Source organism: Peromyscus maniculatus, chromosome 4, assembly GCF_049852395.1.
Source record: "Peromyscus maniculatus bairdii isolate BWxNUB_F1_BW_parent chromosome 4, HU_Pman_BW_mat_3.1, whole genome shotgun sequence".
NCBI lineage: Eukaryota > Metazoa > Chordata > Mammalia > Rodentia > Cricetidae > Peromyscus > Peromyscus maniculatus.
The window spans coordinates 158,485,296-158,503,405 of NC_134855.1; the positions used below are offsets into that span (position 1 = coordinate 158,485,296).

Consider the following 18,110-nt stretch of genomic DNA (forward strand, 5'->3'; position numbering starts at 1 on the left):
GCACACACACACAGGTGAATGATGTACATGGCTAAGGGTGTGTGCCTAGGAACATGGGGAGTGGGACATGCTGGAATAGTTGTAGACATGGTCTGTGCATATACCTGTGTACTCCTGCACATGGAGAATGCACACTTCTGTGTGTTGAGCATCTGAGGATGTGTTCCTGTGAACACCGTGAAACAACCACGGATATGTATGTGTACACCAGCACATGTTGATTGCATGTGTATGTGGGGGAGGACTCAGGCCTTACTCATGTGTGCACAATGCATGTGTATATAACTTCTAGAGCAAAAAAGCCTATTCTCACATGAAGTTAAGCCAAGGGTTGTTTCTGATGTACTTCCTACTCAGAAAGTAGGACCCCACCATGAGGAAGCAGATGGCTGTATCTTGGAGGAACAACTCCAGGGTCCCCAGCCACTGCCTGACAGGGCCCACAGAAGCCCTGTGTTTCCATCTCTTCACAGAAACACACCCATCTCAGCACATATGTGCATACCACACACATGCTTACATATACACCAACACACATATGCACATACACAGCACAGCATATGGTGCTCATGCATACATCCACACATCATATGCACGTTTGCACACATATATGCACACATGCATGCACTTGTGCATGCACATGAGTATATCCAGATGCCCACACACATACACATTCACACACATGTGCATACATATGTACATGTAGACACACATACACACACTTGTCACCACAGTGCAAGTGAGTGGGAGAGAAAAGGAAGGGGCAGAAAAAAAAAAACCAGACAGTGTGAAAACAGAGCAGAAAGCAACGAGAAGCCACACGGTGGGAAGAGACCTCCAATGGTGGCACGGCCCTGTTCTGCACACCTGTCACCCAGCCCTTGGTGCCCCTTGTGCCACGCCTGGTTTTGTCCCGGAGGGCCCTGTTCATGCCCAAACTGGACAGGCAGGGACTCTTGCCTGGACTGCAGGCTCTTGATGCGGGACAACATGTCCAGGTGTCCAGCTGAGTACTGTTCAATGACATCCATCACGTCGTACGGGCGAAGACTCTCTTTGAACTTTCGCTTAGACACCAAGAACCGCATAACACTGCAGAGATGGACAGATCATGAATTCCAGACAGAGGCTACACTGCCAGGGGCCAGTTCCCATATCCACCTGTCACCCTCAAACAGCTCCAAGACCACAATCCCTGGGAAGTAGTGTCCATTCTCTCCTGGGCCACCCACTCACCCTTCCCCACCAAGGGCCACTCAGTGCTCAGCCTCAGGTCCCATCTCCCTTGGAGCCAAGGGTATGGGGTAGCTGTTGGCTGTCTGAAAAACCTTCCTGCCCTTGGCCTCCATTTCATCCATACAGTCAGGGGCTGGGCTCTCAGGTCCAGACAGCTCCACCAGGGCTCCCTGGCCCTCTGGGAACAAGCTAGCAGGTACAGGAGCTAGAATGGATCCTCCTCAGGACTCCCTGTGACTTCCCAGTTATGGCCTTTGGTGACTCGGCAAGACCCCCATGAGGTCACTGAACAGGGCCTTCTCATGCAGATTGGATGAGGGTCCCTCACCACACAGCTCTGATGCTGACTTTGAGGCCAGGGGTGAGATCTTCCGTCACAAACTCGCAGTTGCAGCTCTTGTTGTCCTCCACGATGTCCTCCCCAGGGAGGCTTGCTTCTGGGTGGAAGGGAGCACAGACTGTGAGCAGACAATCACACCAGGGTCCAGTCCCCACACTGATCATCAGGGGTCACTCAGGCTTCCCCAGGACTGGAGTATACACACCCGCCTCTCTGCAGCTCTCCGTTCTCAGTCTCTTACCCAAAGCTATCACCTGAGCAGCATGAGGGCTTAAAAGGGCATCCCTGACAACAGATGAATGGATGACCACACTGTGGTCACGGTTCAGCCAAGAAATGAAGAAAGCTTGACAACACAGACGATCCTTGGAGACACCATGCTCAGTGTGAAATGGCCACCATGGACCATATAAGGCTCAACACCATGCATGTGACATGCACGGACTGGAGGCAGAGAGAAGTAGGCATGGAGCCCGGTGCTGGAGAAGGCTGGGGTGACATCTAGAGGGCTTAGGGCTTCTTCTGCATTATCTGCAGAGGTGGCGCTGCAAGTAATGGAATTACAAGACGCCGAGGAACGGTGTGTGCTAAAGTGGCTCGTCTTACATGATGTCGCTTAAAAGAGTAAGAATGGGGGCTTCCTGCTCCAACAGACTTCCATTTGTGCACTATAGCCAAGTGCTGCCGCCCTTCCCCCAGAAGCCACCAGCCTTGGGGAGGGTGGTGCTGACGCACCTTCTGAGTTCTGCCGGGATGCAGCACCCTTGATTCGGAAAGCCTGGCGTGCTCGGCTGCGATCACCGAAGCTCCAGCTCTTGGGCACCTTGCTTGGGCTGTCGTCGAGACTCTGATCAGCACTGGGGGACCGCCGGACCGCCTGGGCCTGGGGAGACCCCTTCCCCTTGGCAGCCATGCCTCGGGGGCTGGAGAAGACACGATCTTTCAAACTGACCTTCTGACTGTTCCCAGGATAACCGACCAGCAGACAGAACAGGCAGACAGACAGACACACAGAAAAACAGCAAGAGAAATCACTCTGGAAATAACAAGTCATGTCTCTTTGCAGCTGATGCCCCCACCCCCCAAGCTAGGAGGGAGATGCAAGTCCAAAGAATAACCAACCACGCTGGGAACAGGGAGCAGTGGTTGGCGGAAGCACAGGGTAGAGGTGAGGAGCCGCACAGGTGTGGCCAGACCTGGGGAGGCAACGGCGGGGCTCCTAAATCATTCATCTCTCACCACAAGGTGCCAGAGCTCTCTCCACACTGTCCTGTCAGCTTCCCCAAATGACTTCTAGACATACCCCCAGACACTTGAGACTGAATCTCTTCCCTAGAGCTTTCCCTCTTGCCCATTCCAACTGCCCCTGGAGTATCCTCACTATCACATCACTTCCAGGATCATCCGAGATCAGAGTTAGAGCTGATATATCTAGATCCACCTTAGCTCCAGCCTTTTCTATGATTCCCAGAAGCTGCCTGGCCTCTATGTGTGGCTGATGCCCAACACTGTCTGGTCTCTGGGCTTCAGACCTCTCCCCGTAGGATGTTTCTAGGAGGACATTGGGGATGAGGTTTACTCTGAGGCTAGGCTTCTATTCTCACAGGACTGGCTGTCCCAAGCCTCGGCCCGCCCTAGGTAGTGGATGTAGAAATAGAGAGATGATGGTCAGCCCCTGCTCAAAGCTTTCTCCCACTGGGCTGCTGTTTCCAGACTCTAGAAGGTCCTGTGATCTCCCTCACCCTATGTCTCTTCATAATCCCAGAGTTCAGCAGCTCACTGTGATATAGACATGAAGAGACAGAGGGTCTGTGACTAGGTTGCTCCAGACAGAGGTGGCCTCCACCCATTACTCTGGGGGCATCATGCTTCAGTCCAGGCCAGTTATTTTTTTCTACTGATGACTCTACCATAACTCCAGAGGCAGAAGGCAGCAAGTCTCTTGTGAAGTGGGACTCACTTGTTCAGCCACATAGGAGCCACAGGACTTCCTGGAGTAGCTTCAGACAGGGCCCACGACAATACCTAGCAGTACTAAGGATAACTCCAAGGAAGTTTCAGTGCTCAGTATTGCTCATCAGTGCCTCAGAACCCAACTTCACACCCAGCCGCAGTGCCCCACCAGGGTCCACCAGCCAGCGAGACGTGTTCAGCAGACAATGCAGAGCTGACTATCACAGATAAGATGGCCACAGTGCTAAGTCCCTCCACCTTGGACTGTGGATGGGGCTAGTGGCCCTCCCCACCCCACGGGGACAGCAGGATACTGAGAGACCATCCTTGTCTGCTCAAACTCTCTAAAGAAAGAGGAGGAAGACAAGGAAACCCCCACAGGGAAACTGAGGCAGTTCTGGGAACATCAGGAGCTAGTGGCCTCTGCTAGCTTTGGAAAACGGCCCTGAGTCTAGACTTCTGTGCTTAACTGAAACACTGGTGGCCACACGCAGGCAGGCAGCGGCCAGGGACACCCAGAATCTACATGACCTTCTGGTCCCTTTTCCTTCCTCCCTCCCTCCCTCCCTCCCTCCCTCCCTCCCTCCCTCCCTCCCTCCCTCCCTCCCTCCCTCCCTCCCTCTCTCTCTCTCTCTCTCTCTCTCTCTCTCTCTCTCTTTCTTTTTTCCGAGACAGTAACTTTGGCGCCTTTCCTGGAACTCATTCTGTAGCCCAGGCTGGCCTCGAACTCACAGAATCCGCCTGCCTCTGCCTCCCGAGTGCTGGGATTAAAGGCGTGTGCCACCACTGCCCAGCTCTGATCCCTTTCTAAACAGAGAATTCTAGTTGGGTCTAGGGAAAACTGGATATTCAGAGGTCTGTGGCTTCCAAAATGCTCTTCTCTCCTCCTGTGGGCACCTCTGTCACAGGAACTATTGAAGACCCAAGACAATGTGTCTCTCATGGTCCACCCAGGGTAGATAGGATAGGAGCTAGGCTGAGAGAGCTCACACTTCCCAGTATCACTCAAGGGCTCTTCCTCTGTCCCCCACCCCCAACTCCAGCTCACACACTGAAGGAAGGGAAATGAGTCACCACTTAAGCAGCCTGGCATTGATCATACTGAATCAAGGTACAGAGCTGCCTTCCTGCTGGGGTCCCAGGAGCCACTCAGTGTTGCAACAATTTATAATCAGTGTGCATTAACTCTGGCTGTCAGGCACACTGAGCCGCTATAGCGGGTGATGTGGAGTCAGGGTCTCACTGCCTCCCACCCCCAACCTCTGTCACATCAAGAGGGACTGAAACAGGTCCCTCCCAGGAGGACCTGCTACCCAAAGTCAGCCACTTTTCCTTCCCAGTAGTGATTTCTTCCACAGCTACCAAGAGAAGTTATCAACCACACAAACGCAGGCCTGGTGGACTCTAGCCCTACACAGGGCTGCAGCCCACAGCAGAGGTGCCGCTGCCAGGAAAGAGACCCCCCCACCCCACCCTTAGTCTCCAACTCTTCACACTGTCCCTTCCTTAGAAGGACGCCCTGACAGAGAAAGGAACAAAGTGGATTGCTGGTGCGAGGACATTCAGTCCCTACACAGCCTTCCACATCTCCAGGGCCTGGATAGAGGCATGGAGTCTAAGGGACTCCCTCTTACCTCCCAAGCCACCAAGCCAAGATCAAAGCAAACATTGGGTAGGAAACTCTCCAAAGCATCCCCTAAAGCCCCAGCAAGAACCCATGAACAGAACTGCCCTGTGTGTGACGAGCATGACATCAGCCAGGAGTCAGCTCAGGAAGACCCTGGGGAAGCAAGCAAACCCCAGCCTCTCTCATCCTGTCACCCTCTGCAGAGTGAAATTCAAAAGGAAACCAGCCATTAGATGGCCTTCGCCCTAGTCAGTGCATGGGGACTCAGATTCAGCAATGCAGGGAGCTAGCATCCATAGAGAACTGCCCAGCCTGTGCCTGGACTGGGGATGCCCAAGGGACAGTCCACAAGAACACGTAGAGCAAGGTGGACTTCGGCCAGGCTCTTGCAGGCCCGTCCTCCCCAGTCCTTCTGGTCTTCGAGAAGCCTGACCTTAGCCTCTGCCCTGAAGGTCCAACCTGTGGCCAGAAGCACCTGGACACAAATGCCATGGGCAAGCAAGGCAGCTTCAGCCAGGACCTGAGCAGGCTGCCTCCCAGGGCAGTCCAGACATCCATCTCCCTGTCTGCAGCGGCAACATTCTCCCCACAAGCACCCACCTCCAGTGCACAGAGCCGGCAGAGAGGCCCGTGGGGTGGGGAAGTGGCCTTCAAGCCCCTCTCCCAGTGGAGAAGGACACGGAGCATGCACAGGTGCAAATGCACAGCATGCTGCTTGGCACAGCTGGCCACATGCACATGATGGGGCCCCCCCATGCGGGGGCCACCACAGCTGCCTGCATATGGCTGGGTTGCACCAGCCAGGAAAGGGACAGGCATGGGAGGGCAACCAGGAGGCAGGGGCCCCAGAGCAAGCAGGACAGATGCCTTCACACATGGACAACAGACAGGGGGATGGGACGGAAGAGGTGTAGTCAAGGTGCAAAGGGTCAGGAGGCTTTTCACCATCCTGTTTCCCGTCTTCCCTAAACCAGGCCTGCAAGTCAGAAGGGGGAGACATGGCCTCTGGCTTTTAGGGGCCCTGAAGAGCCCAGAACACAGCAAGCTGCCTCCCTCAGTGAGGTGCCGGCTAAGGGTCGGTCCTTAATGCCTAGTAGAGGTACCAGAGTGGCCGGCCCCAGAGGAAATGTTCCCTGCAGGACTTCCGACTCTTTCTACAGCAGTAACCCTGGCCAGCCAGCCCTGCTCTGACAGGAGGGGGCTCCATCTAGAGTCAGAGGCCAGGCACCCAGCTCCGCCCTGTGCTTAGGCATCAGGGGACTCAGAGCTGGGTGGGCACTGTGCCGGCTCATCCTGAACCTCTAGTAAGCAGGGAGGGCAGGAGCGTGCAGCGTGGTCAGTCCGTGCGAGCATTGCGTGGTACCTAGAGTGTCCCGGGCAGCATCCACACAGGCACCCTCGGCACGGTCTGCCTTTACTGGAAATGAGGAGAGCATAGTTAGTCCCGGGGGCGGCAACAGGACCCGAACAGAGAGCAGGTAACTGAGGCACTGTGACCACCCAGGGAGTTCAGGCTCACAGTCCCCCAGCCGCAGTGTTTGCGTCTGAGCAGGGACAGAGAGAAAGGAGTGCGCGCGAAAGTCTTCCGCGGCCTGGGAAAGAAAACAGTTCTCTATTTTTGGAGAAAAAGAATCCCTGTGGTTTTCCTCCAAAAATACCCTTTCCTTCCAAAGCCAGAGTGTGGGTTCATGTTTTAAGAGATGTATTATTTTTTGCTATATGCATGCCAACAAAAATAATAATAATACATGAACCAAGATGTGGATGGAGATAGTCTGGGATGTGACCGCTGTAAAGCATGCGCCTTTTAGGGAGGGAAAAATATGCAATTTAGCTTTACAAACCAATTGGCAAGCGGCAAGGTTTTGCCACACCAGCCTATGGCCCTGTTGGCAGTGGGCTTTGATTTATCCAGGAGGCGGTGGCTGCCCCCAAATAGAAGGAAGCTCAAGAGAAGAGGCTTGGGGACACACTCGTATTTAGAAGGACCGACCAAGTACATTCATCTGGTATGCAATGAGTCCACTTTATTGTCATGACTTGGGCCAACAGAGCTCCAAGGGAGTACCTGAGGTACCTCAGCAAAATCCTAGCAAACATTGGCCCTTTCCAAGATTCCCCCCAAACTCCTGAGATTTGTTTTGCATTAGAACATGCAAAAATTTTAAGTAAAAGAAGGAGAAAGAAAAAGAAAGAAAGAATAAATTAGCATCTAAGGCCAGCCTGGTCTACAGAGTGAGTTCCAGGACAGCCAGGGCTATGCAGAGAAACCCTGTCCTGAAAAACCAAAAAGAAAAACAGAAAATTACAAAAAAAACACTTTTTTTCCTCCAGGCCTTCCCTCTTCCTGTGTAGTTATAACAGCACTTTACAAACTTTGCACCCAAGGAAACCAACATATAGGACCATCTCAAATCAGAAACAAACAAGCCCCAGGAAAAAAGTGTCCAGTGGGCCATTCTCCATTACATATTTATTCAGACCACTTCTATTCTCTGTTATATGTCACTGACACATGAGCCTCTCTTCTTAGGAATAAAGGACATACTTTGCTAACCGGTGTAAATAAATATTAGAATTGGAACTAGATTCTGGAGAGCAGGTTAGTTCCCACAGTTTGCCCAAGCACCCACTATATTTGGTACTCTAAGCAGACAAGTAGCATTCCTGGGGATGCAGGACAAAGGCTGGACACATGCTGCCGACTTACTCCAGGGTACTTCTGTCAGCAGCATTCCCTATGACTTGACCCAGGGTTAAACAGCCTGTTAAGCAAGTGAGCACCTAGCCCCTTGGCCTCTGGCCCCGATGTCCATCCTGAGAACAAAAGACAGAGGTAGTCCATTCCCAGCTCCTTTGACGAATGTCCCTTTTGTTCCCCAGCTCCATGGCTTCCAGGACCTGAGGCCCAGTTCTGCAATAGAGACCATGTCTGTAGTTGTGCTGTCCAGTGGGATAGCCACTGACCACACCTGGCCACTGAGACTCAGGAATGAACACCAACTGGGTCCATTTTAATGACTGCCACTTGCAGCTTGCCATTCCTGTCTAAGAAAACATGGCTTGAGAGCCTGACAAGATCGAAGAGGAAGCTGCTGTCCACAGCCTTCTCTGATTGGTGGGTGCCAAGGACTCCAAGCTGGTGTGACACTGTCCATTCCCTCTGACCCCATTTTTTCTACCCCATCAGCAAAGTGAAGCTCTACCCTATTTGTGAACGGTTGGCTGATCTCAATTCCAGGCAGATACCAACTGGCCAGCCCACGAGGAACCCAAGCCCAGTGGGGAACAGACGTGCCCACAGACACTGGCTAGACAGGGCAGATGGGCACCAAGACACACAGACACCTCCACCTGTGAAGAAGAGTGGACCTAGATGGACAAGAAAGGCAACGCTGGGTTTAGGAGCTGCTCTAGGCACAGGGTAGGAGGCAGTGAGGAAGAGGACAGGCCCACAAAGGACAGTCACAGCAACTGCAGTCACAAGAAACACCGGTACAGCACAGGCCTGAGCTCCCACCTGCCCTGGATCCCCCAACCCAGACACCCCCAGTGAGTCCAGGCTAGTCATGTAGGTCTCCTCAGGAACAAACCACCCCATGCACCTGTGTCCTGAGCCACAAGACACTGACCAGGAAAGTATCTTTGGGCCACTGAGGGAGAGGTCCAGGGTTCACACCACCCATTTGCCCAGATAGCTAGCTCGTACTGCCAGGCAAAATGCAAAGCTGTGTCTAGAGCTAGACAGAGCACGGCCACTGACTCCTGCTAGACTGGCTGAGTCGAAGGACAGCAAGACTCTGGAGGAACTAGGCTTGCCCCCACACACTTAGCATTTCAGACAAGAGCCCAGGGACAGGCTCATCCCACTATTTTCACTTAAGTAGCAATTTCCTGAGCATTTCCTATGTCCTTGATGCTAAAGAGGGGGTACAGCTGCTCCAGGCAGAGGCCGGATACACCACCCACCCTCCACGACCCAGCGAGCAGGCATACAACCCAATGAGAGAGCTGGGTCTTCACTGACAGAAATCGTCCCTCGCTCCCTCAACACTCAGCTCTCCGGGTGCCCCAACCTCCTTGAGGAGCCCAGTGTCCTTGCAAAGGTCCTGCACACCCTTCCCAGAGATGGCAAATGTGCTGCCCCAACTGAGCATTTTGGAAGCAGGGTGTCCTGGGAGGAGGACTGGGTTGGTGGGCGCTGGCCCTCAGGGAAGGGTGTGGAGGTACAGGCAGGCAGGGGCCACTGACACGCAGGGAAGACAGAGGAGTGGCGGGGTGGAGAGCAGGGGAGCCACGGAACGTACCGGAGAGCCAGGGGCTCCCATGGGTCCTCACCTTGAATCCTGCTTTCAGAGTCAGCACCTCATCCCAAAAGACAGAGCAGACGAGAAAGGAGCCCGAGAAGGGCAGTGACAGTGATTAAAAGCACTTGGGGGCAGCAAGATTTTCCAGATGGGGGCAGGAGAGGAAGAGAAAGAGAGAGAGAGAGGCTGAGACGAGAACCGCGCAGGAAGTGCTAAAGCTAGGCAGCAAGCGCAAGAAACTGCTGGAGGCCAGGAGCCTCCTGGGCAACTTGCTCAAGTCAGGGTGCAAGTGTCAGGCGGTCAGGGTAGTGTGGAGACGAGACAAAAAAGCCTCCAGACCCCTCACCACCAGGGCAGTCTCAGTCCACTTGGGGCACAGCTGAGGGTTAGGCCAATCTCAGCCCTGGTGTCCACAACCAGAGGGACTCCCAGCTCCAGGGTCATTGGAAAGAGTGCCGACGAGGGACAGACCAGAATAACCCTGATGGGCAGTGAGGAGTCGGGCTGGGTACCTATGGGCAGTGAGGCTACCAACACTCCTGTTACCCACACCAAGGCCAGGTGAAGCCACCTCTCTTACCTCGACTTGTCAACAACCAAGACTACCCTAGACTGCCCATCTCTCTCCAGCTAGTTTTCTTAGTGGCCAGGGTTCCCATCATTGGTTGTCCCTTTAGCTGATTTGGGAAGCCAGTCTTTGTAATTCAGGGTACCACCTATAAATTCTCCTTTTGTGGTATGGGAGAGGAGGACAGTGTCCTTCTCCAATGGATAGAGGATAGGGCAAGCCTAATCCCACCCTCCTCTGCACAAGAGCAGGTTTATATATATATATATATATATTCTAGGTCACCTCACTATCGGGGGGCACAAGGAGGCAGGCCTAAAGTCTGGGGGCCATATTCACACTGCATCTTGTGGACAGGTCACTTGGCCTGTCCACACTCAGCCTAAAGGCCTTGGAGACCCAGGCAGATGCACACTGAACTCAAAATCTATGAGATGGTCTTTTGTTTTCTTATAAGTGACAGGACAGCACGGTCTGTTTCCACCTTTCTCTACCAAGTGGAACTGACACTGGAGCCCCATCTAACCAGCCTGAGCAAATGGAACCTTGGGGGCCAGAGGGACCAAGAGAAGGAGCACTGAGGTGGGAATCTCCATGGAGGTATGAGGGGAGACAGGGCACCTCAACATCCTCAGGAGGACTGTGGCTCTCTCCCACCCCAGGGGCTTTCAGGATAGCAAAGTCCTCTTCCCCTCTGCCAGCATCTGGTCCTGTACTCCACGCCCCCCACACTAGAGTGGTGGGAGAGACCCCTGCTCGGGGTTCCCAGCTGGGCCTGCAAATTCCAGAACATATCTGCAGGGCACACGGGAATCTCAGCCTCAGAGTCCCCTGTGGGCAGTGTTGGTCAGGGATGATCCCAAGAAGCCCCACCCATTTGCTGCCCAAATCCCTGTGAGAAGGCTGTAACTAAGCAGTGACCCTGGATGTGTGTCAGGACACACTCACACACTACACACAGAAGCACACACAGGGCCCCATGGTAGCCCTGCCCATGACACATGGTGTACACAGAGGGAGCAAAGCAAGATAGGCTCAGCACACAGGGGCAGCTGGAGGCAGGAGGGACTGACCTTGGTGATGGCTCTGGTTGTGGCTCCTTCCTTCAAACAGAGGAACAGAGAGTTAGCAGATACCCCTCCAGCAGCCCCATGGCACATCCAATGGCCCAGGAATGGGGACCTCCCTTGGCACCCTCTAGGATCCCTCTGGTATAAGCAGGTCCTTGGCCTCAGACCTGACACCTGTCCACATGCCCACAGGTTGGGCTGCATGTAATAGGACCTGATGCAAAGAGCCATCCTCCTAGCATACCTGTTCTCTTGATGAGGCATTATAAGGCCCAGGGGAAGGAAGGGACTCCCACGGGAACTGTGGTCCTCTAACCCAGAGGGCTCTTTTATTTGGTATTAATGGATACTCATTTCAACAGAATCATACCAGCATAATGAAATGTTCCAAAAAGAAATGTGGCTGAAGAAAGCTCTTGACTTAATGGAATTTCGCTCCTTCTGTGCATTTTTCAGTGGTAGCAGGAATCAGCCAAGGACTTTGCCACAGTCCATGGTCCGTGTTTGTTTCAGGGTCATTAGTCATCCCCAAGCCCTGATTTACTTGCATGGCTATTTTGGCCATGATCTGTTTTATTGGGATTGGTTCTTTCTAGTGGCAATAACTAGATGGTGGCTGGATCTTATTTAGTTGAGAAGGGAAGATGAGGAGTGACCCCGGGTACCCTCAGGAGGGCAGTGCCATTTCAGTTCCCTCCATGGCCCTCATGGAGGAGTCACACACCTGTAAGGGTCTAGCTTAGGTAATCCTGTGATCCTTCCCAGCAGCACCGCTAGGAACTCAGATGGCCTGAACAGCTGAGGGCATGTGCACACTACTACCCACCCTATCAACCCCAACTGCATCTAGGGGCAGTGAAACATTTGAGATTTCCTTTCTTGGCTTTGGAGGCCACAAATACAAAGTCAAGGTGTGGGTAGCCACTCCTCCAGTGGACCAGAGAAATGGCTGCCTCTTTAGGGGTTCCAGCATCCTTGGCTAGCAGCCTATCTCAAGTTTCTTCTTCCATCTTGCCTTTGTATACATTCTGACATCCTGTGTCTCCTCTCCTGACCTTCATGAGGATGATCACATAGGTGCTGAAGCTTTTAACTTACAACCTGAGCAAGGAAAGGCCTTTTTCCAAATTAAGGTCATATTCATAGATGTGTTTTGAGAATCAGTGCTCATGAACCCATATTCGTGTGTCTGTGAGGTCTAGAATACACCACCCATCCCTAAATTCCTTAAGTCTCAACCCTCTGCACCATCAGTTCTTTGTAAAAAAAAAAAAAATCACTCAATTGTCTGTTAAACCTCATTAATGAGGTTATTAAGACTATGACATGGTTGTCTTGGGGGGAAGCCCTCTGTACACAGGCCTGAGTCTCAAAAGTAAATCATTCGTTTAGTGGCTGTGACGGCAGGACACAGGGTGACCAGTTCCTCTCAAAATGGAAAGGTTGATAAAGGGGTCCCTGGCTACCAAAGTTTGAAACCCAAATGGCAAATTCTACTTAGATTCAAGCATTATTAAAAACTAACCCTGGTTCTGCTCATCTCTACTGCTGCTGCTCTGAGGGCAGTACATGTGGCCATAAGTGACTCTCCAGGCATCCCTCCTGCTTCTAACAATCTACAATGTTGTCTTTATTTCACTTGTCTCTGTCCTTTTCAGTCCATGCTAGCAGTGTCTCTGCTGCCCAGAACTTTGTGGTACCCCGAGGAGCCCCAAGAGTGAATATTACTAGTCGGGGTGTCCTTTGTGCAACCCTGATGTGGCCCAAGATGGATGGCACTAGTCAGAAGTGTCTAAGTGCGGGACATTAAAGTGACCCATGGCAGAATTCATTGGTCAGGAGAGTCCACTATAGAACCCTGAAGAGGCTCAGGATGAATGACATTAGTCAGGAGAGTTCTCTGTGTGACCAAGAGGTAGTCCAAGAATGGATTCCCTTAGACATGAGCATCTTATTGAGGGCCTGAGATAGCTGAGGAGTGGATGTCATTCCATAGAAGAGTCCTTTGCACAGCTTTCCTGGACAAGCACCTTCATTCCTGACTTCCATCAAGATGACTGATTGGACCTCAGTCTCACACCTACTTTCTACCTCATCTGCAGCTTATACTCTGTAGCTGACCAGCCTCTCCCTGAACTGCTTCTCCTCAGACATAGCCCTTTGCTGTGCAGACAGGTTGAGAACATCCCAGACCTCCAAGTTCAAGTTTCTCATAGGGGTTCCTCAACTTATTTCTTCTAAAATTTGACAATAAACATCAAGGAGAAATCAGGCTGTACTCTGTATAGCTGGCAGGAAACCTCCTCCAATGGTTGAACATCCAAATCTACCTCTTAGGATTCTGCTTCCACCCAACAGGGGGACACAACTCAGGCAAGCCTTTGATACTCTACCACCTTTCCTAGTTTTCAGTAACACGTTCTTTGCTGACTTCCTTCTGAATTGTGCCAGAAGCACTATCAGTATCAATTCTCATTTAGTTTGGATATGAAGTATCTCTTTGAACATATCGTGTGCTGAAGTCTTGGTCCCCAGATACTGGCATTATTGAGATGTGATGAGTTAATCCATTCATAAGTTCATAGTGAATTGGCTATTAGCAGGTACAGGGAATGTAGATAGAGACAGACCAGTGGAATTTTCTTGTGAAGGGTGAGTCATATCATGTCCCTGGCTTCTTTCTGTCTCTCTCTTCTTCTTAGCCATCACAAGATGAACAGTTTTCATCCATCACGTCCTGCTGCCATGATATTTCTGCCTTCCCACATCCTACAAGCAATGGAACCAACCAACCATAAACTGAAACCTCACTTCTTGGGAGACCTCCCAGAGTGTCTTTAACATCCATACTTCCATTAACCATCCCTTCAAGGTAGTGTGTGTTTGTTCTAACATGTACTTCAAATCTTTTCCAGGCCCAGTCATTACCCGATTTGAAACTCAATGTCACACTTTTAGACTCAAAATCTGAGTTGTCTGGAGCTTTAGTAAAAGACATTGTAATCAAGTTGTTGAACCCACAAAAAGTTACTCTCTCACAGTCCTAGAGTAGAGACATCAGAAGTCAAGGTGTTGCTGCACTCCTTCCAGACTCTAGGGGAGGATCCACCTTGCCCCTCCAGGTAGCCTTGGCTTGTGGCTATATCACTACAATCTTTGCCTGTGTCTTCATTTGGCTTCTTCCTGTGAGTTACTCCAAAATTCTTTCTTCTTATATAAACATTATGAATGGATCCAGGGTCCACTCAGAAAATCCAGGTGTAGAATGGTTGCTGAAGGTCACATTAGCAGGATCAGAAGCTCTCATATATGTTTAGGAATAGGACATACCACCAGCCCACTGCCACCCTCCTGTCCTTCCAAAGGCTCTTCAGAGACAGGAAGTTGCTTGGGGCTCTAGCCTTATTCTCTGCTTCTGTAGAGAGCAAGCCCTTCTTTGCACCCATCACTGGTCCAAACACTGTGAGTCACAGATTCTGTAATTAAAGAACCAGTAGGTGCTATGAACATGTTACCACCTAACACTGCAGTTCTGGGACACTACTTTCCACCTGGGTCCTAAACATGAAGAGTGAATGGAGCCAGATGATCTTTTGTCAAAGTCCACTCCTAACCCAACTTACCTTGTGTCCATCCCCTCAACCAGCTACTTTTCTAGGAATAGGATCCTCAATCCAGCCAGAAGAAGCAGAGGCCACCGACATTGTCAAGACTAGTAGTCAAGCATACCCCAGCCCCACGGCCAAGTTTCTGAACCCTCTTAGGAGACTCAAGCTGCCCACCTAGTCCAGTGTTCCAGCTTTAAGAATAGACCCTTAGGAGGAGACCCTGTGCTGACCTGAAAGTGAGTCCAGATTTGCTCTTGAGGTTCCTTAGCAACTCCAGCTGGTTCAGAGGCGGGATGAGTCTGGGGCAAGAGAAGGAGAAGTGAGTAAGCCTAACTTCCATAAGAGCTGAGGCTCAGCTCTGCACACCCACATCTACTTCACCCATGGGAGCAAGCAGCAGTTGCCAGAGCATGGGTGTAGAACACCTGAAGCTCTGGGCTCAGTGCCTCCACCTCTCCCAAGCTCCAGGGCTGTCTTTACTCTCTCTCTCTCCTCCCATGTTGTTCCTGTGGCCTCAGGCACAGGAAATGGTGAGGACAGTAGGCCATGGGGGCCTAGCCCTTCAGCATGGAGTAGATAAAGAGAGCAGAGTCCAGGTAGGATACCTCCTCTCTTGACCTCTCTTCCATTCTACTTCCCTGCCCCTGTAATTTTTCAAGGAGCTGCAAACACAGCACCTCAACATATTCAGTCTCAGACCCTCAAGTGATGGAGCTTCTTTGCCTGGAATGGTGCAGGGGGAAGGTCACAGAAAGGGGCTTTTCTGGGCAAAGAGAAGCTCATTCCCAGGTCTACAGGATGATTAGCCACAACTGAGAGGAAAGCTCTGGTCTCAACCAGGCCCTGATGCCCTGGGGACTCTCAGCATGTAGCCTGACTGTTCCTGTTCCTGGCCTGGCTGCATACCACTCTCAGCCCCATGCTCGGCTCTGCCTGCCCATTGCGACAGCCACAGTCTCAGATAAGGCATGCTCCTGTGTGGAAGGTGAATGAATCCCTTCCCTCACACACGTAAAATCTCATCCCAACCCACTTCACCCTGAGAGCCTCAGCTTCCTCCTGGCAAATGCCTGTTCCATGAAATTCCCACCTCATTTTAGGATAAACACAGCGGTCCCTTGGCTCCCGTGACCCCAGACCCTGACACTCTGGTCCCAATTCTGACCTGACCTTACCTGCTCTAGGACGGCCTCACTCTGTAGATCCTCTTGTATCTCTTTCCTTACTGGCCTCCCAGAGTCCCAACTATACACCAGCATCCTCAGGACCTCCAGCCTGTCCTTGTCTTTCACTCTTGACCCCTCAGCTAAAAAGCACAGAATTTGGGTTCTTGTGCTTGGGTTCCTGTGGCAGTTAGCCACCTCCTAGCCCATCATTGCCAGCCCTCCTCTCTATGTGACCATGGGTACCTCCTACTGGAAATGTCCTGTGTCTTCCTCATCCCTCTGCCTACCTCCCCTGGACTCTTTCAATACTCTCAGCATCTCTCTGCCCTACCCTACCCCTTTAGATCTTTCAAATATGCCCAGTAGCCTTGTCATTCTCCCACTCAAACATTTAATGGCTCCCCACCACCTCAAAAACAGAAGGGCCATTGGGTTTACTGGCAAACTAGTCTTGCTCTTCAATCTTGTTCCTCCACTCAGAGACCCACCTTGCACCCCTGAGCCACGGCTGCCTCTGGCTGTCTTCTCCCCCCTCTCTCTTTACCCCCATAGGTTGCACAGGCTCTGGCAAGGATAGCCACATCTGGGCCCTCCTTGCTTCATAGCCACAGCCCCAGAGCCAGACCTAGAGGGTGCTGAAAATGCTGCTAATAAATAGAAGTCCCGTGAGCTTCTCTCCTTACCCCTTTCTGCCTCCCCTCCCCCAGGCCATTCACTGTCCTTGACAAGTCAGCATGAAGCAGAAGCCTAGCAATCAAAGCTGGCAGCTAGTGTCACGAGGGCCTCCCCTCCCCTCTTTCACCCAGCCCTGGGGCCTGGAGCAGGGTCCTTGGCACAGCCCTCTCCCTTGGACCCCCACAACCACCACCACATAGGCCCAGGTTAGACACATGTAAAACCAGCCCTCCCAGCCACACTGGACGCATGCCCAGGACACACAAAGCAGCCACCAGGGGCAGACACGTGGAAGTGGGGCCGTGCACATAGCTGGTCACCCCTGAGCAGTCACAGAGGATTGGGGGAGGGGCAACCCCAGGAGAGTATCAGCTAATCTGACGATACTGTGATACTGTTGGTCTCATGGGACAACTCCAGCCACACAGGTTGGGGGCTGTGTGTGTGTGTGTGTGTGTGTGTGTGTGTGTGTGTGTGTGTGTGTGTGTGTGGTTGGTTGGTTGGTTGGGGGTGTCTTCTTTCTGGGTGTGGTGCTGACTGGAGAAGATGGGCTGAGGGGAAGAGGAACGTGACAGGACAGGACACATGTCTTCCACCTGCTAGGGAACTGAGAGCCCCAGGAAAGGCTGGACATTAGGATGCTACTTCCACAGCTACCTGCGCCTCTGGGGTCTGGGAAGGAGAAATCCAAGGGCATGCCCAAGAGAACAACCCTTCTATTGTGAAAGTCAGGTGCTCACTCTCCTAGTCCATTCCCTACAAAAGGTAGGAGGCAGGTCACAGCTCCAGGGAAAAGAACCTATACCTGCTACTGGACTAGGTCAGGAGGGACTCTGTAGGGCTGTTCTGGTGTGCGGGTTTTCCTCCAGCACAGGCCCCACCTAAGTGAGGACGGGGTGGCTCACCTTGTACGTGTAGGGTAAACCTTTCTAGGCAGCTCAGCTGCCTGCACATGGGCAAAGAATATGTTTCCTGCTTCTCAAATTGGCCCTAGACACAACAAAAAGGAGCCCCACCCAGAATAAATGAGTCTGTTCCCTGGGCCTTCACACTTTCTCCACTGTGGTATACAAAGACTCCAGAGTGGTGGGGGCACTCAGACTCTGGAAGGGAGACCCTAGGGCAGATGATCAGAGTAGGATTCTGGTCTGGAGTATGCTCGTGGTCCTAGACATAGATCTCTTAAAAACATGGTGAGTCCCATGACCACCACTCTGCTCGTAAGTGGGGCCGTCGGGGTGGAGTAGAGGCAGGGGTAGGGAATCACAGCTGTTAAGACAAGGCAGGAAGCAGGCCAAGGAACAAGACACACTGAGGACAAGGGACCCAGCAACAGGAAAGCAGCAGCTGAGGAAGCAGGAGTCAGTCAGAGAGGCAAGGTGTGCTCACACTGGCCCAGGAGCTACAGGTTAACACAGGGACTCCAGGCGGGGGGCGGGGGGGGGGGGGGGGCACAGGGTAACAGGTCCGACGATGGTAGCATGTGGACTAAAGGGCAGGTACTCCAGGGTGGGATATAGGCTCTAAAGGGCTTGCCCCACCCCGAACTCAGACAGACGA

General features: G+C 52.3%; 1 protein-coding gene across 19 annotated transcripts in view; it reads right to left on the bottom strand.

Moving 5' to 3' along the window:
* The window catches only part of Kcnq2 (potassium voltage-gated channel subfamily Q member 2), a 59,281-nt gene that overhangs the window by 10,315 nt on the left and 30,856 nt on the right, over nt 1-18,110 (bottom strand). For 4 of the 19 annotated variants that reach the window (XM_006994624.4, XM_015988085.3, XM_006994623.4 and 1 more), the window contains 5 exons: nt 14,940-15,008; nt 11,105-11,134; nt 2,312-2,535; nt 1,565-1,673; nt 961-1,092 (listed from right to left, as the gene is read on the bottom strand). In XM_006994624.4, coding sequence (XP_006994686.1) covers nt 961-1,092; nt 1,565-1,673; nt 2,312-2,535; nt 11,105-11,134; nt 14,940-15,008 — 564 coding nt within the window. Of the gene's footprint in view, nt 1-867; nt 1,093-1,564; nt 1,674-2,311; nt 2,536-6,519; nt 6,574-9,494; nt 9,588-11,104; nt 11,135-14,939; nt 15,009-18,110 lie in introns of all 19 variants that reach the window. The other 15 variants (XM_042276959.2, XM_006994622.4, XM_015988083.3 and 12 more) reach the window with 8 other exon arrangements.